Source organism: Mesoplodon bidens, assembly GCF_964165515.1.
Source record: "Mesoplodon bidens genome assembly, chromosome: 15".
In the NCBI taxonomy this organism is placed as follows: domain Eukaryota; kingdom Metazoa; phylum Chordata; class Mammalia; order Artiodactyla; family Ziphiidae; genus Mesoplodon; species Mesoplodon bidens.
In genome coordinates, this window is record NC_138171.1 from 87,797,880 (window position 1) to 87,817,256 (window position 19,377).

At 50.2% G+C, this 19,377-nt stretch overlaps 1 protein-coding gene across 2 annotated transcripts in view; it reads right to left on the reverse strand.

Annotated features, from left to right (window-relative positions):
- Positions 1-2,232: 2,232 nt before the first annotated feature.
- DNAAF5 (dynein axonemal assembly factor 5) overlaps positions 2,233-19,377 on the reverse strand; it is a 36,969-nt gene continuing 19,824 nt past the window's right edge. For both annotated transcript variants that reach the window (XM_081256691.1, XM_081256692.1), the window contains 5 exons: positions 17,324-17,471; positions 13,986-14,136; positions 12,893-13,049; positions 11,137-11,328; positions 2,233-2,618 (listed from right to left, as the gene is read on the reverse strand). In XM_081256691.1, the coding sequence (XP_081112817.1) occupies positions 2,482-2,618; positions 11,137-11,328; positions 12,893-13,049; positions 13,986-14,136; positions 17,324-17,471 (785 nt within the window). In that variant the 3' untranslated portion in view covers positions 2,233-2,481. The remainder of the gene's footprint in view (positions 2,619-11,136; positions 11,329-12,892; positions 13,050-13,985; positions 14,137-17,323; positions 17,472-19,377) is intronic.

A 19,377-nucleotide genomic window follows, 5' to 3' on the forward strand; every position in this document is an offset into this window, starting at 1 on the left:
GTGCCTGATGATCTGAGGAGGAGCTGAGGCGGTGATGCCGGCGCTGGGGAGCGGCTGCAAATGCAGATCATCAGCAGCAGAGAGGTGTGACTGCACAGAGAACATAATCAATCAATCGCTTGCAGACTCATCAAAACCCTATCGGTGAGTGGCAAGTGAAAACAAGCTCAGGGCTCCCGCTGATTCTGCATTATGGTGAGTTTTATAATTATTTCATTATATATTACAATGTAATGATCATAGAAATAAAGTGCACAGTAAATGTAGTGTGCTTGTATCATCCTGAAACTATCCCCTCCCCCCTCCATGGAAAAACTGTCTTCCACAAAACCGGTCCCTGGTGCCAAAAAGGTTGGGGACCACCGCCCTAGAAGGATGTACTTTCATTTACGTCACAGAAAGGAGATTTTAAAAGGAAGTAAAACTTGTTTTTGAACAACAGCATAGGTAGAGGCAAATAGATAAATTATCTTTATGAAAATAACATTTTGAGCTTCTTAAATTCAGGAAATGAAAAATTTCCTGAATACAGCAAAAATTTCTTCCTAGATACAGCATAAAAAGCACAATCCATAAAAGAACAAATCGATAAATTAAACTTCTTTTGGGAATTCCCTGGCGGTCCAGTGGTTAAGACTTGGCACTTTCATTGCCATGGGCCCGGGATCAATCCCTGGTCAGGGAACTAAGATCCCACAAGCCGTGCGGCGCGGCCATAAAAATCACCTTTCACAGGCTGTTCAGATCGTGTCACGTGTCCTGACTCACTGCAGGGCTGCCTCTGAATAGTTCCCCTAACCAGGCACAGAAACGAAAGCGCACCGCTAAGCTCCCATGGCAGCCACGTGGCAGCTGGGCTGGACGGCAGCTGGGGGGGCACCCGACCCCCCTGCCCTGTGGGAGGTGAGGGGTTGAGCACGTGGTGTCCTCTCAGCCGTGACACTGAACGTCTGACCAAAGGTAGAAGATGGAGCTTCTTGCTGGATGTGAAAATGCGTGGTTCTCAGGGCAGGGGTCCCCATACTTCAGGGACATCAGAATCCCCTGGAGGGCCAGCCGCTGGGCCCCAGCCCACTGTCTCTGATTCAGTAGGTCTGGGCCAAGACCTGATAATATGCATCTCTAACAGGCTCCAGATAGTACTGAGGAAGGACACGCAGAGGATACAGAGGGCAGAGGGCAATCAGGAAGCCGGGGGACAGAAATGGGGTTTGGAGAGAAACTGTGGCTTCAGAGACTCTTAAGGGTCACTGCGGTCAGGAGTTGCGTCACCACGGGGCCGGGGGTGCAGTGGCTCAGGTCTGTGCTGCAGGTTCAGTTCTCAGCCCTTCTCCAAGTCCGACCCCCACCCGGAGGGTGAGCCCTTGGAAGCCTTGCTGACATCCTTGTCTTAACTTGTTTGGAGCTCCTGCCACCTGGTGTCCAGAGAGGGCACTACAATGCGCAGTGGGGACCCCCTCAGTCCAAAGGCCCAGGATTCTCAAGGCTGTGATTGCTGTGAGGTTAAATCTAAAGAAAAAAATGAGTCTGAATTTCAATGATCAAAACACACAAAGACAGGCATACAGAATAGTTATAATAAATATTTTAAGTTATATTTTCAAATACCAAAACATAAGTGTTAGTATTTGATTTTTGGAAAAAACACAGCATTTTTTTCCCCTTGTGTTAACATAAATATTTGGCTTATGGAAATAAAACTCACTTAAAATGAAATCTTTTAGGCACTTGGGGATAGAAAGTGCAGGAAAATATAAAACAACTTTACTGCTACTTACAAGAGAGCAACCAAAATTATATCTGATTCAACATCCTATTTTCAACTGTCAGAATTACTGACCTAAGAAAAAATACTGTGACCAAATATATCCACACAACATTTTAAATTCCAGTGTATTTTAAATGGGAAAGATTTCACTGATAATAGTTCTTAAGATTTCAAATTCTTTTCAGTCTTTCACTGAGACATTAAGTTTCAGTAGACAGAACCCAAAGAAAGAACATTTCTTTTAATCACTTTGTCTTTTTTCTTTTTAAATACTGAAGAACTTTCTTGGTGGGCATTTAAGCAAGAAAGACCCAATAACCCATGAACCTAGCAGTGCACGTAGACTAAAAAAAAGAATGTGCTGATTTGGTATGAGAAGTTGACATTTAATTTGAAGGCGGCTGTCGATTTCTGGCAGATCTCTCAGTGAATTGCATGAGTTAGTCATAAAATACAGAAGCCACTCAGTGAAAGTTATTTATTTCAAAAACTGCTGGGTGTGAAGCACTGTCCCAGGAGAGCACTGGGCACGGTGCTTAGAGAATACATCCTTCTCGCTGTTAAAGGCTTGCTTGTGAGGGTCCTCGGCTGTTGACAGAAAGGTGCCCTGTGACGAGATTTAAAGGCCACGAATCCCAGTCCAGGTGAGGACGCGGCTTGGCTGTTCGCTCCCCCCCAGCTGCTGTGCTGAGGCTCTGCTCCCGGGACTCCAGTCACGGGGCGGGCGGCAGGGCCTGCAGGTGCTGTAGCAGCTGCTCGCAGTGGGTGGGTGAGCGATGCTTATGGAGGACGGCCTCCATCTCTCTCACCAGGAGGTCAGGGAAGAGGACACTGCCTGCTTTGAGGGCCTCTGCAAAACAGGAAAACACCTTTATGATGCCAGGAATAAAAATTAAGCCAAGCTTAGCTTCATATTAAAGTTACAACAGCCATAAACAGAGCAGACTGCAGAGCAAGGGAAGTGATTGGGGGTCAGGAGGGCATTGCATAACGATTAAGGGGTCAGTTCTCAAGAAGACATAACGATCCTTATCACATATGAACCCAGTAACAGAGTGTCAAACAACGTGAGGCAAAACTGATAGCTGCGAGGAGAAACAGATTAATCCACTATTGTGGCTGGAGGCTCCCATGCCCCTCTCTCAGAAACGGACGGATCCAGCAGGCAGGAAATCGGTATGCACACCCAGACGGAACCCAAGAGCACCATCAATCAAGCAAATATCTATAGACTATCTCATCCAACAATAGCAGAGGATACATTCTTCTCAAGCTCCCATGGAGCGTTCACTAAAATAGACCACATTCAGGGCCATAAAACACACCTTCACAAATATAAAAGGACAGAAATCATACAATCTCTGCTCTCAGACAACAGTGGGATTGAACTGGACATCAGTAACAAAGAGATAACTGGAAAATCCCCAGATATCTGGAGATTAAACAACACATTTGTAAATACCACAATGGTCAAAGAAGAAATCTCAAGAAAAATTAAAAAATATTTTGAACTAAATGAAAACGAAAACACAACGTATCGAAATTTGTGGGATGCAGTGAAAAGCAGTGCTTACAGGGAAACTTATACCATTGAATGCACACATTTAAAAAAAAGATCTAAAATCAATAATCTAAATCACCACCTTCGGAAACCAGAAAAAAGAGCAAATTAAATCCAAAGTTAGCGGAAGAAAAGAAGAATCAGAGCATAAATCAGTGAAATCTGAAACAGAAAATCAATAGAGATCATGCACAAAACCAAAAACTGGTTCTCTGAACGACTCTTTGCCCACAAATTTGATAACCTAGGTGAAATGGACCAATTCTCTGAAAGGCATAATCTGCCAAAACTCACATGAGAATAGACAATCTCAGTAGACCTATATCTGTTAAAGAAATTGAATCAATAATTAATAACCTTCCCAAACAGAAAGCACCAGCCCCAGCAGGTGAACCAGATGAGTTCAGTGGCGAATACTACCAAACCTTTAAGGAAGAAATGATACCAATTCTCTGCAATCTCTTCCAGAAGATAGAAGCACAGGGAACACGTCCTAACTCATCCTATGAGACCAGCATTACCCCGATACAAACTCAGAAAAAGATGCCACAGGAAAAGAAAACTACAGACCAATATTTCTCACGAACATAGATGCAAAAATCCTCAACAAAATATTAGCAAATCAAATCCAACAATGTATAAAAAGCATCACACACCAAGACCAAGTGAGATTTATCGCAGGTATGCAAGGCTAGTTCAACATTTCAAAAATCAATTAATGTAATCCATCACATCAACAAGCTAAAAGAGGCATCACATGATCATATCAATAGATGCAGAAAAGCATTTTGGCAAAGTCTAACACCTACTCATGAGTAAAAACATTCAGTAAACTAGGAATAGAGGGTAACTCCCTCAATAATGAATATCTAAGAAAAAACCTACAGTTAACACGATACTTAGGGTAAGAAACTTGAAACTTTCCCAATATAATCAGGAACAAAGCAAGGATGTCCCCTCTCACCACTCTTTTTCAACACCGAACTGGGTGTCCTAGCTAATGTGATAAGATAAGAAAATGAAAGATAATATACACATTGGCAAGGAAGAAATAAAACTGTCTTTGTTTACAGATGACATGACCGTTTATGTAGAAATTGGAAAGAACTGACAAACTCCTGGAACTAATAAGTGATTATAGCAAGGTTGAAGGATACAAGGTTAACATACAAAAGTCAATCACTTGGACTTGCCTGGTGGTGCAGTGGTTAAGAATCCACCTGCCAATGCAGGGGACACGGGTTCGAGCCCTGGTCTGGGAAGACCCCACATGCCACGGAGCAACTAAGCACATGTGCCACAACTATGAGCCTGCGCTCTAGAGTCCGCATGCCACAACTACTGAAGCCCGCACACCTAGAGCCTGTGCTCCGCAACAAGAGAAGCCACCACAATGAGAAGCCCGCGCACACAGCAACAAAGAGTAGCCCCCACTTGCCACAACTAGAGAAAGCCCGCGCACAGCAATGAAGACCCCAACACAGCCAAAAATAAATTAAAAAAAAAAAAGTCAATCACTTTCCTATATACCAGACATGAATGAGTGCAATCTGAAATTAAAACAATTCCATTTACAGTAGTACCTTCCAAAATGAAATACCTTGGTATAAATCTAACAAAATGTATAGAAGATCTATATGAGAAAATTTACAAAACTCTGATGAATGAAATTAAAGAACTAAATAAATGGAGAGATATTTCATGTTCATGGATAGGAAGACTCACTATTATCAAGATATCAGTTTTTCCCAACTTGATCTATATACAGATTCAATGCAATCCCAATTAAAATCCAGCAAATTATTGTGTGGGTATTAACAAACCAACACAATATTGAAGGAGAAGAACAAAGTTGGAGCACTGACACTACCCAACTTCAAGACTTTCTATAAAGCCACAGTAATCAAGACAGTGTGGTACTGGCAAATAGATCAATGGAACAGAACAGAGAGACCAGAAATAGGCCCACATAAATACTGTCAACTGATCTTTGACAAAGAAATAAAGGTGATACAATGGAGCAAAGGCAGTCTTTTCACAAATGGTGATAGAACAAATGGACATCCACATCCAAAAAACAAAAAGCAACAAAAAAATCTAGACACAGGGCTTCCCTGGTGGCGCAGTGGTTGAGAGTCCACCTGCCAATGCAGGGGACACGGGTTCGTGCCCCGGTCCGGGAAGATCCCACATGCCGCGGAGCGGCTGGGCCCGTGAGCCATGGCCGCTGAGCCTGCGTGTCTGGAGCCTGTGCTCCACAATGGGAGAAGCCACAGCAGTGAGAGGCCTGCGTACAGCAAAAAAAAAAAAAAAAAATCTAGACACAGACCTTACCTCTTTCATGACAATTAACTCAAAATTGATGATAAACATAAATATAAAACTCCTAGAATATAACATAGGAGAAAACCTAGGTGACCCTCTGGTATGGCAATAATCTTTTAGATAAACACCAAAAGTATAATCCATGAAAGAAATAATTGATAAGCTGGACTTCATTAAAATTAAAAACTTTTGCCACAGATTGAGAGAAGATATTTGCAGAAGATACATCTGATATATATGGAAACACAAAAGACCCTGAATAGCCAAAGCAATCCTGAGAAAGAAAAACGGAGCTGGAGGAATCAGATGCCCTGACTTCAGACTATACTACAAAGCTACAGTAATCAATACAGTATGGTACTGGCACAAAAACAGAAATATAGATCAATGGAACAGGATAGAAAGCCCAGAGATAAACCCATGCACCTATGGTCAACTAATCTACGACAAATGAGGTAAGAATATACAATGGAGAAAAGACAGTCTCTTCAATAAGTGGTGCTGGGAAAACTGGACAGCTGCATGTAAAAAAATGAAATTAGAACACTTCCTAACACCATACACAAAAATAAACTTGAAATGGATAAAAGACCTAAATGTAAGGCAGGACACTATAAAACTCTTAGAGAAAACATAGGCAAAACACTCTTTGACATAAATCACAGCAAGATCCTTCTTGATCCACCTCTTAGAATAATGAAAATAAAAACAAAAATAGACAAATGAGACCTAATTAAACTTAAAAGCTTCTGCACAGCAAAGGAAACCATAAACAAAACGAAGACAACCCACAGAGTGGGAAAAAATATTTGCAAATGAAGCGACCAACAAAGGACTAATCTCTAAAATATACAAACAGCTCATGCAGCTCTATGTCAAAAGAAACACAACCCAATCCAAAAATGGGCAGAAGATCTCAACAGACATTTCTCCAAAGAAGACATACAGATGGCTAACAGGCACATGAAAAGATGCTCTCAACATTGCTAATTATTAGAGAAATGCAATCAAAACTACAGTGAGGTATCACTTCACACCAGTCAGAATGGCCATCATCAAAAAGTCTACAAACAATAAATGTTGGAGAGGGTGTGGAGAAAATGGAACCCTCCTACACTGTTGGTGGGAATGTAAATTGGTACAACCATTATGGAGAACAGTATGGAGGTTCCTCAAAAAACTAAAAGTAGAACTACCATATGATCCAGCAACCCCACTCCTGGGCATATATCTGGAAAAAACTCCAATTTGAAAAGATACATGCACCCCAATATTCATAGCAGCACTATTTACAATACTCAAGACATGGAAACAACCTAAATGTCCATCGACAGATGAGTGGATAAAGAAGATGTGAGAATATTACTCAGCCATAAAAAAAGAATGAAATAATGCCATTTGAAGTGACATGGATGGACCTAGAGATTGTCATACTAAGTGAAGTAAGTCAAAGAAAGACAAATATCATATGATATTGCTTATATGTGGAATCTCAGATTATACAAATGAACTTGTTTACAAAACAGAAATAGAATCAGAGATGTAGAAAACAAATTATGATTACCAGCGGGGAAAAGAGGGGAGGGATAAATTGGGAGACTGGGATTGACACATACACACTACCATATATAAACTAGATAACTATAGCAAAGGGAGCTCCACTTATTACTCTGTAATGACCTATATGGGGAAAGAATCTCAAAAAGAGTAGATACATGTATATGTAGAACTGATTCACTTTGCTGCACAGCAGAAACTAACACAACATCGTAAATCAACTCTACTCCAATAAAAATTAAAAAAATTAAAAATTAAAGGGAGGGCTTCCCTGGTGGCGCAGTGGTTGAGAGTCCGCCTGCCGATGCAGGGGACACGGGTTCGTGCCCCTATCCCGGAAGATCCCACATGCCGCGTAGCGGCTGGGCCCGCGAGCCATGGCCGCGGAGCCTGTGTGTCCGGAGCCTGTGCTCCGCAACGGGAGAGGCCACAGCAGTGAGAGGCCCGCGTACAGCAAAAAAAAAAAAAAAAAAAAATTAAAGGGAAACAAAAAAATTAACAATAAAGTCTTAAGAAAGACATATCTGATAAAGGACTATTATCTATAATATACAAATCTTAAAACTCAACAATATGAAAACAAACAACCCAATTAAAAAATGGGCCACGGGCTCCCCTGGTGGTGCAGTGGTTGAGAGTCCGCCTGCCGATGCAGGGGACACGGGTTCGTGCCCCGGTCTGGGAGGATCCCACATGCCGCGAAGCGACTGGGCCCATGAGCCATGGCTGCTGAGCCTGCACATCCGGAGCCTGTGCTCCGCAACGGGAGAGGCCACAACAGTGAGAGGCCTGCGTACCACACACACACACACACAAATGGGCCAGGGACTTCCCTTGTGGTGCAGTGGTTAAGAATCTGCCTGCCAATGCAGGGAACACGGGTTTGATCCGTGGTCTGGGAAGATCCTACATGCCACAGAGCAACTAAGCCCGCGTGCCTAGAGCCCTGTTCCACAACAAGAGAAGCCACCACAATGAGAAGCCCGTGCACCACAATGAAGAGTAGCCCCCAAACGCTGCCAAAAAAAAGGCGGAGGGGGGCAAAGACCTTAACAGACACCTCATCAAAGAAGATATACAGCTGTAAAATAAGCCTCTGAAAAGATACTTCACATGATATGTCACCAGAGAAATGCAAATTAAAATGAGATATCACTACACACCTATCAGAATGGCCAGAATCAGAACGCCACATGCTGGCCGAATGGGGAACAACAGGGACTCTCATCATTGCTGGTGGGAATGCAAAATAGTGTGGCCACTTTGGAAGACAGTTCGGTGATTTCTTACAAAAATAAATATACTCTTACGGTATGATCCAGCAATCACATTCCTTGGTATTTATCCAAAGGAGCTGAAAACTTACGTTGGCAAAAAACCTGCACACAGATGTTTAGAGAAGCTTTATTCATAATCGCCAAAATTTGGAAGCAACCAAGATGCTCCTCAGTAGGTGAATGTATAAATAAACTGGTTCATTCAGACAATGAAATATTAATGCTAAAAAAAAAAAAAAGAGCTCTCAAGCCATGAGAAAACATGGAGGAATCTCAAATGCTTATTACTAAGTGAAAGAAGCCAATTTGAAAAGGCTACAGACTATATGATTTTAAGTACATGACGTTCTGGAAAAGGCAAAACTATGGAGACAGTAAAAGATCAGTGGTCGCTAAAGTTTGGGAGGGCGGGAGACAGACAAACAGGTGGACTGCAGAGGATTTTTAGGGCAGTGAAACTATTCTGTACGATACTGTGAATATAACGATGGATACATGTCATTATATACTTGTCCAAACCACACAATGTGCGGCACCCAGAGTGACCCCTGACGTAAACCATGGACTTGGGTGACTGGCGTGTCTGTGAGGCTTACTCACTGGACCAGATGCAGCACCCGGGGGGGCTGCTGATCACGGGGAGGCTGTGCGTGGTGGGGCGCAGGTGTGAGGGAGTCTGTGTACCCCCTGCTCACCGTCTGTACGAACCGTGCGGTCTTTACGAATGGGGAGGGCGACAGCTGGCCAGGAACCCCAGTCGAGCACACGTGCCGACCCCTGGTGCAAAGCCAAGGCAGACAACCTGTCTGTTCTCAGCTGTTGCCGCTGTAAGCAGTTTCCATTGGTCTCGAATTCACAGTTTGTTTCCGTTACCCGGAGAGCAGCAACGCGGTGCCCGCACTCAAAGCACAATGGGGCACCTGAACTTGCGGGTGGCCTGGGCAGGGGCTCTCAAAGGGTGCCCCAGGGTTTCTGGGGGCCCTGAGACCTTTCAGAGGGTGTGAGTCAGAACTCCGTCCACAGTGACACGAAGGGCGTGACCCCCGGCTCATGGGGCGCCCGCCGCACTGAGGGCTCAAGGCCAGGGCGGCACGAGCACTGGCCGGGCTCTGGGGAGTGAGTCACTGCAAGAGTCAGTTGATGTCCTCAAAGAAGCATAAAAATCATCTACTTTAGGAAATCTCAACCCTTGAGCACCCAACTTTTAGTAAACTCATTCCGATGAAGTCTGGATTTTCTAGGGACTGACAGCGTCTGCCCTGCACCGAGCGCCTAGTGCGGGCGGTCACAGATCACTGGCTGGACCTGCTCTCTGTCTGCTTCCTGTTTGTCCCTACTCTGCGTCCTTCTCGTTCTCCTTTCTTGACTTCTTTTGGGTTATTTCAACAGTTTTCAGAACTCCACTCTAAACTGAAGTCTGTTTATGGCCATCTTAGCCATGTGGCTTCGCTCACACGTCGGTGGTGGTTCAGGGGATACGACACGTGTCCTTCCTTTTTAGCTTTTCAACACCCTGGGATGAAACGGGAGGCACACATGTGTGCAGTGGGGTCGTGGGCTGGGCAGCTCCCAGACACCACTTTTACTTGAAAGAATGACCAGTGACAACTGACTCTTGTGATTCAGACTTGGGGACTCAACAGGATGCTTTCTTGTAAGCCAATAAGTGACAGTATTTGTGGCTGATGATAAAATTTAAGCTCTCAAGCAGTAATCAAAATTATAGAAACTTGTTTCTGCTACCAAAAGCCTGACAGCCTCCTGAAGCTGTTCTTCCCAAGACTTTTCTGAGCTTGACGCCAACAGTGACTTTTTTTTTTTTTTTTTACAGTACGCAGGTCTCTCACTGTTGTGGCCTCTCCCGTTGTGGAGCACAGGCTCCGGACACGCAGGCAGCGGCCATGGCTCACGGGCCCAGCCGCTCTGCGGCATGTGGGATCCTCTCAGACCGGGGCACAAACCCGTGTCCCCTGCATCGGCAGGCGGACTCTCAACCATTGCGCCACCAGGGAAGCCCAACAGTGACTTTTTGACACTGAGAACAGAGTGCGTCCACGTTAGCGAGCACGCAGGGCGGAGAAATGGACTTGAGTGGAACAGGTGTGGTTCCACAGTGGCTCCAGAGTCTACACTCCAGGGAACCTTGAGGAGACTACCACCTGTCCAGTCAGGGTGCGATAAGGAAGAGGACCGCTATCAAGATACTCCTCTCTTCCAACTACATCTGTGTGGGCTGTTTGTTTTTCACATACTTTAACCAAACGACACGCATCACAACCAACGCAACGCAGAGATGTGCGTCTGGTTGTTTTCTATCAGCTCGACATTAGAGAGAGTCACAAAAATGTAAAATAATGCCACTGTTCTGGTTATTTTGTTTCACAAAACACATCTTTCAAGACCATGTTATTTATGTTAAAATGTAATGGGTTGTTATTTTAAACAAATTAATCAGTACCTTAACATTTTCTCAAGTTTTAACTTCTACCACGGTGAACACCAGGGGCCGTAAGCCACAGGATACAAGCTCGTTGGGACCCGCAGTAACTCAGAGGACACGGGTTGCAAGACTGCGGGCCCAGGGGAGTCCAGGCGCCCGGCCAGCCACTCCCGTGTGGCTGGCCCGGGCGTGGGCATGAAGCTCTTACCGAGAACGGCATCCCGGATGGCGCTCTCAGGGTCGTCGAGGTACACGAGCAGCTCCCTGTACAGGTGCTGAATGTTGCTCTGGTAACAGCACTTCCCGGCCTCGTTCCCGACACGCTCCAACCAGGTGACCAAGGAGGAGGTGGCCGCCAGCCTCACCTCATTGGAAACGTCATCCAGGCGTTTTAAGAGTTCTGCAAGGAGGGGCCAGACAGGAGTGTGAGCAGAGGTTCCAGGGCAGGCGGCGCCCAGCTAAGCTCCCAGCACTTGTGGAGCACTGGCCCCCGTCCTGGGAAACCCGCAGGCGGGTGCTGGGGAGGGGCTGGTGGCAGCAGGTGTCCCGAGACCCTCGGCCACTCTGGCCCAGGGGTGGACTCCGTGGACCCAGAGTGAAGGTGTGCTTCACAGCCGGCCCGGGCGTCTTCGCCCTCTGACCTGCAAGGCGGCTGGGGTCCCCCCGGCTCCGAGGTGCTCAGACCCAGAGTCACACACAGGCCTCACGCCCCGTCCTCAGACAGCACGGGAGGGGCGTCTGCTGACCCCGCCTTGTGCCCACCGTGGCTCTGGGGACGGAGCTGAGGGCCCGGTGACACGACGGCCACCAGCTACGTCAGCTATGTTTCTGCGGAGCCTCTGGGGCCAGATGTCCCACTGCTGAAAGCGGACGAACAGTCCTTCCCGACCCGCAGAAACGCCTCCTGTGAATGGGCGAGGCTTCCATCCGTGCGTGCTCTTCCCACAGATCTACGCGACGCGCCTGCCCCTACGACTGGCGACTGGCGTCTTTTAGAGACTCAGCCCCGCCCCCATCTTTGCTCCCAGGGTTTCTGTGTTCCTGCTTCCATCTCTGTTTCTCAACTTGATTTTTTACTTTTTACAAAAGTTTATTCTTACACATGCGGATAGGTTCCAAGGTAACACTTCATTCTAGCCGTAGGCAGCAACAGATGTTACAGCAGGGAATCCAGATGTTTACACAGGAGGGGCTAAGGGTCACCACTGCCTCAGGCACGAGGAACCCTTTTTGCCAGATTTGTTAATTCCGTCTGTGGACAGGGGGCCCTTCCCCGGCGCGCGGCCTCTGCTCTCAGCTCCTCGTTTCTTCGGCTCCTGTTTCTGCCGGCACGCCTGGTCTTCCTCGTCCGCCTCCTGGGCTGCTTCAGGGGCTGCTTCTTGCCACCCTTGGGGCCAGACGTGGCCCGTGCCGCAGGAAGTGCTCAACTTGTTTGGAACGGCTGTTACCCTTGTAGATTTCCGCGGATCCCAACCACACGTGGAGAAGATGGCACTGAGGGCTTGTACCTTCCACCTTCCCCCAGTGTGGGCACACCCACCAGCCCCTGAGCTTCTCGGCTGCAGGCCCACCTCCAGCGACGCTGCTCCGCTCGGGGCCGGGGCTGGGTTTCACTTCTGTGGCCGGGACTCATCGGTGCTCTCAGGCTCCAAGAGGCAGTGACACGGGGGACGCGAAGCAGGGCTGGAGCCCTCACACCGAAGGCCACAGGGTGGTACCCCGCCCGCCGTGGGCGTCTATGCTCCCACCCACCCCGCAATTCCGGTCCACAAGACGTCTGTCCTGTTTCTCGTGCTATGTTACTTATTCAGTGACATTCAGTGACATCATACCTGTCACATCCACGTTTAGACTCATAGCACCAACCTGACCAGAAGTCAAAGTAGCATTTTCTATATTTCCTACAAAAGAAACAACAGTCAAACAAACAGAGGCATATGATTTGGAAAAGAAGAATGTCCTACCAGGATATATCTTGATGAATTTGTCTGGATCAATCACACCATCAGAGGTCTTTAAAAATACGTTAATGATTCGGCATGAAATTAATCGAGTCATCTGAGAATCTTCTTCCAGGGTGGTTAGAACCTGAGGCATCAACATTTCCTGCACTTCCTGTATCTGCAATAAAAAAAAACCACACAAGCTGTGGGTCACGGCTGGTGCCTCCCTGGTGACAGAGACTGCTACTCATGCACTGTGTACTTTGTTGCCCGTCACTGAAGAGACTTGTTTTTATTTTTATTTTTATTTTTGCGGTACGTGGGCCTCCCACTGTTGTGGCCTCTCCCGTTGCGGAGCACAGGCTCCGGATGTGCAGGCTCAGCGGCCGTGGCTCACGGGCCCAGCTGCTCCGCGGCATGTGGGATCTTCCCGGACTGGGGCACGAACCCGTGTCCCCTGCATTGGCAGGCGGACTCTCAACCACTGCGCCACCAGGGAAGCCCACCAAGACTTGGTTTTGATGCAAGTATGATTGAGTCTGGAAAGCTACTTTGAAATTTCTATGTAAGAAGCAGACCTGAATCTTGATTTTAAAATCCAGATAATTTGAACATCGGTCAGTTGGTTTTTAAAAAATCTGTTATTCAGAAAGTCTTAGGCACCGATCCTACACAGCCCACTACTTACTAGCAGGACTGGGTATCGTGTCCAGTAAAGTTTGGGGGACATTTCAACTTAAATAACAGTTATTCAGGTACCACAATGTTTTCCCTACTTCTACTGTTTCCTCAATTCCTCATCTAACTGGAAATATGAATACAAACAACGCTCTTGAGTCAGACTCCTGTGATGAAATTCTTTTCTTGTAAACAGTAACAATCACTTCAGAAAACCCCCAGGTGACCCAAGGAAACAACAGGCTTTCCCCCCAGACCTCTGCTCGCCCTCCGGCCCCATAGTCCCGTCCCCTCGGTCTGTCTGGGAGCATCTGCTGCCGCTATCAGGACAGGAGCTCAGGTGAGCGCTCTTCACCTGCGGCAGGTGCGCCAGGCAGGCGCCAGAAGCCCAGGGCACAGCCTGTTCCCCTCTTGGGTCCAGGATGCACGAGCCTACCTGCTCATCTGACAGGACCCCGCTGCTGATGAGCGCCCACAGGCAGGACACAGCCGCTGTACGGATGGCTGCAGCCGTCCTCCCCGCGTGCCACTGCAGATTGGGGACGAAGATGTCCTTGATCAGGGTGTCCAGGTAGCCATGGAACTGTCTGGAGCGGAAGCAGGAGAGAGTGGGTGAGGGGGGCACCCAGACTCCCCGAAGGAAGCGCTTCCGTTTGGGAAACGGACTGGGTGGAGGGAAAAGGCCAAACAGACAAAACAAGTGGAAATCGAACACTGGACGTTGAACGAGAGCCCCCGCTCCCCGAGGTAGTGGCCAGGGAGGGGACGTGGGGCTCTCTCCCACGGCTATGACGGGGCAGGGCTGCACTCGGGCTCCTGCCGCCTCTCCTGGGACTGGACCCTGGGGCTGGGGGTGTATTCCAGCCTCCTCCCACTCTGTGGCCGAGGGGCTTCCCCAACACCCCTCCTGGATCTAAGAAAAGGGTGGCCGCGCTACCCTGAGCACCGATGGGGTGGCAAGTCACTCCCACAGGCGGCAACCTTACAGAGAGGGGCCTCGAGGTCCCTGCGACCACGTGATGTCCCTCTGACCACACCCACTACCTTGGCAAGAGGGCACCCTGGGGCTGCACCTACGGTCTCATGTGTTAAGACACCGGGAGACACGGATGTTCCCGCCAACATAGTCGGGGACCTTCCTCTCGACACGCCGTCAGGACAAACACAGAGCAAAACGAAATCCCAGCCCTGAGCTCCACTGGCTGGCCTGGCCACCCAGCAGCGGAGCCACACGTGAGGCCCTGTCCAAAAGCCCGGGGAAAAGCCTCAGCCCTCCGTACGACTCCTGTACCCCACGGGCCTCTGCTGATGGAGCAAGACGTATTCTGACGAACAAAGGACTCATTGACTTGCTTCCCAGGGTCATTCCGGAGCACGCTTCACAGGGGGCTCCCGCCTCCAGCACCAGCTGCTTCCGGACCTGGACCAGCACCTGGACCAGCGTGAGGGCCTGTGAGCCCACGGCTGCGCCGTGCCCCCAGCAGGGGGCACTCCAGAGCCACCGGCGCCTCCGACAGTGGACCTGGTGCAGGACAACTCACACACATTTCAAGGTTTTCTGCGTGCTTTAGTTTTTTAGCAAGGAGCTGCTGTTCCCTGCAAAGGGATTCACCAGGGGACTCTCTGGAAAGCTCAGTCCCGTGTCCTGGCTGAGGCGGCCCAGGTGACGTGGCCACGAGGGCCTGAGGTCCGAGCGCTGGCCGTGAGGAGGGACAGGCAGCGGGACTCCAGTGATATGCTGGGAGCAGAAAAGGCACTGGACTCCCCAAGAATGAGTACCCTGCGTCCAGAGGATGCACACCTGTTCAAACGCAGCTGGGCCCCGAGACCAGGAAGCCCAGCCCAGGCAGGCCCACGGGCTCCTCCAGAGCCATCAGCATCTGGGCCTCCCCCTGCGGGAGAAGCTCGCACAGGGGACAGCACTGGGTTGGGCGCCCAGAGAGGGGAGCAGGCCTCCTTCACTGGGGGATCGCACTCCAGCCAGGGTGCCCCTGCCCCCGCCATCCTCTGGCTGGGAGCCCTGCACCACCTGGGTGTGCCGGTGCCAGAGGCACTTTCGGGGGTGGGGTGAGGTGGGGTGAGGAGGGGCCGCGGTCCTTTGCTATCTCAGACTCTGCACTTTGTAACCCTGAGGTTCAAAACCAAGCAGGTGTTGCTTTCCAAAATCTTTCCTGCCTGTAAAAACAGTTAATACTTGCATTAGATAATTGTAAATTGAACAACTTTCTTCTCCTGATAGCGGTTTCTTTCCACAAGAAGACTTCAAGAGCAGCTTCTTGAGGGAACTCAGTTCAAGAGTGGGGGCTTCTTTCCTTGTCCTCAGGGGGACGCAGCGGAGCAGGGGCCCCGAGGGGTAGTGACTGATCCGCCGGCTCTTTCCTCACGGGGCAGCTGGCAGACCCGACTCAGTAACCTTTTCATAGTCTCTTCTAACCCTTGAAGTCTTTGCAGACAAGCAGGAAATAAAATTTCCTGCAATACAATGGGCTGGCTAGAGGCCCAAGAGCAGAGATCAGAGTAACATCCAGAGAAGTGAAGTCTGAATAATGACCCGTTATTTCCCCAGGAAAGTCCAGGACAGGCCGAGGACAAAGATTTGCTCCCTCTCAGGGGACGGGTCCCCATAGAGCAAACAGCATCTCACTGCCTGACGCCCCACAGCCCATCCTGCCCGGACGCTGTGTCGCTTTGCAAAGGGAGAGGGCGGGGCCTGCAGACGGCTCTGCTCGGGGCCTCACATCCAGCCTGGGCCACCCGCCTCCTTCCCTTCAGAGCCCCGAGCTGGAGGCCCGGGTGTTTACGCTGCCTCATCCCCCTGGAGGACAGGAGTTTCCTAAGTTCTAACCTTTAACGGTCATTCAATCAATTCTCTGTGAGGCCTGAAAGGTACCAGAAGCCTTTTAAAGCTGAGAACAGCTAATGTATAAACTATTAGTAGTTAACATTCCCTAAAACTTTTTCATTCAACGGAATTTTAACAACCACAAGAACGCGACTGATTTAGTGTCTCTCTATGCGGTGCACTTGCTGCCAGGACTACGCCGTTTCCCTGGGGTGCTGGTTGTGTGGGGAGCCGCCCGACGGCAGGACCCAGAGCTCAGGGTCACCCCAGGTCCCACCTGAGACCTCAGTGCGGGGGCACATGGGGACCACTCAGCCGCAGCACAGCGTGGGGGGCAGCATGGCGGGACTGCGTTGGGGGGCAGCATGGGGGACCGCGTGGGGGGCAGCATGGGGGGACCGCGTGGGGGGCAGCATGGGGGATCGCGTGGGGGGCAGCATGGGGGACCGCGTGGGGGGCAGCATGGGGGGACCGCGTGGGGTCAGCATGGGGGGCAGAATGGGACCGCGTGGGGGGTAGCATGGGGGGAAGCATGGGACCACGTGGGGGAAGCATGGGCGACTGCGTGGGGGGCAGCATGGGGGGCAGCATGGGACTGCGTGGGGGGCAGCATGGGACCGCGTGGGGGCAGCATGGGCGACCGCGTGGGGGGCAGCATGGGGGGACCACGTGGGGGGCAGCATGGGACTGCGTGGGGGGCAGCATGGGACCGCGTGGGGGAAGCATGGGCGACTGCGTGGGGGGCAGCATGGGGGGCAGCATGGGACTGCGTGGGGGGCAGCATGGGACCGCGTGGGGGCAGCATGGGCGACCGCGTGGGGGGCAGCATGGGGGACCGCGTGGGGGACAGCATGGGCGACTGCATGGGGGGCAGCATGAGGGACCGCGTGTGGGGCAGCATGGGGGACCGCGTGTGGGTGGAGCCGACCTACCCCTGAGAGTCCACCGTCTCCCTGGCTCCCAGCAGCAGCTCCGTCAGGGTGGAGAACAGCTTCAGGCGCATGGGTGGGTCCCGGGCTGGCTGGAGGCAGCTCCTGAGGATGGGGACCAGCTGGGGCAAGGCTTCTCCGAGGGCAGGGCCTAGAGCACAGACAGGGGCCTCATTCCTACGTGGCAGGAGGAGGGGAGGACGGGAGCCCCGCAGCCGCTCTGGCCGCGAGTGAAGGCGCATGCTGGGCACGGCCAGCGGACATGCACCCTCAGCTCCGGGAAGGATGCTCTCAGCACAGGACGCCAGGTCCCGCCTCTCCCTTTGACCCTCCCACCCCATGGCTCTAATTGTTCGGTATGTAAACTTTTTTTTTTCCCTACATCTTACCAAATTCTTAAAAAAATTTAAAGTCAAGCAAACTTTTTTTTTAATTTATTTTTAAAATTTATTTATTTTTGGCTGTGTTGGGTCTTTGTTGCGGTGCACGTGTTTCTCATTGTGGTGGCTCCTCTTGCTGTGGAGCATGGGCTCTAGGCATGCGGGCTCAGTAGTTGTGGTGCGCGGGCTCAGTAGTTGTGGCTCGTGGGCTCTACAGCACAGGCTCACCAGCTGTGGCGCATGGGCTTAGTTGCTCCGCGGCATGTGGGATCTTCCCGGACCAGGGCTTGAACCTGTGTCCCCTTCATTGGTAGGCAGATTCTTAACCACTGTGCCACCAGGGAAGTCCCCACGCAATCTTTTAAAGGCCAACCAAAACCCATCATTCAGACCACGTCGGCTGCTTGATGTCTGACCCTGAGCCTGGCAGCCAGCATCCTTCCCCATGCCTGTTACTAGATGAACAAATTGTGCCACTGTCCCCAAGCCTGGAAGGATCCCAGACGCAGTGACGGTGCTCAGGACCTGGACCGTCACGTGATGGGGAGAACACAGTCTCCGGGGTCTAGACGTGAGCCGCAGCTCAGAAGAATCGGGTCACCAGTTGCCCTCCCCACCAGGCCCTGTGCCGACCCAAGACATCGTGTGTCAGAAGTGAAGACGTTACCCTCAGGCCCTCTGGTTTACACCCGGTCTTCTACTTCTGTACTCAGTCAGGACTTCAGTCTTTTCGGAGGCATCACCTCAAAGCCCAGGGTCAAAGCAAAACAAGCGTGACTAGAGGGTCCACTGTAGCCCAAAGCTCTGCTTCTGCCAGGGGGCACTGTGGCCAGGAGCATGGCGTGCAAGACCGTGGGCTCGGAGTCCCGCTGCCCTGCCGGTCCTACCCTAATCCCTGGGGCGGGAGGCCAAGTGGGCATAGAGGGTAGGCAGCACCTGGGGGACGAGCACGGGCCACACAGGACGCCATGCAAAGTACGTTTTCAAGGTTTAACATAGGGACTTCCCTGGTTGCCCAGTGGTTAGGAATCTGCCTTCCCGGGCTTCCCTGGTGGCGCAGTGGTTGAGAGTCCGCCTGCCGATGCAGGGGACATGGGTTCGTGCCCCGGTACAGGAAGATCCCACATGCTGTGGAGCGGCTGGGCCTGTGAGCCATGGCCGTTGAGCCTGAGCGTCCAGAGCCTGTGCTCCGCAAGGGGAGAGGCCACAACAGTGAGGCCCACGTACCGCAAAAAAAAAAAAAAAAAAAAAGAATCTGCCTTCCCATTCAGAGGATGCAAGTTCGATCCCTGGTCCAGGAATGAACATGCTGCAGGGCAACTAAGGTCACGTGCCACAACTACTGTGCTGGCGCGCTCTGCAGCCCATATGCCACAACTACTGAGCCCATGGGCCACAACCAGAGAAGCCTGTGTGCTGCAATGAAGAGCCCACGTGCTACAACGAAAGATTCCGCATGCCGCAACTAAGACCCGACGCAGCCAAATAAATAAACAAAATTAAAAACGTACATTGGTCCTATGTCACACTCTTGAACTAATTCTTCCTCCCCCCCAAAAAAAAAGGTTTAACATAAAAATGTGTGCCTGGGAAGACTTTAAAGACCCACGTTACAGCAAGTCTTCACTATAAAGTTCGCAGCATCTTTTTTTTTTTTTTTTTTTGCAGTACGCGGGC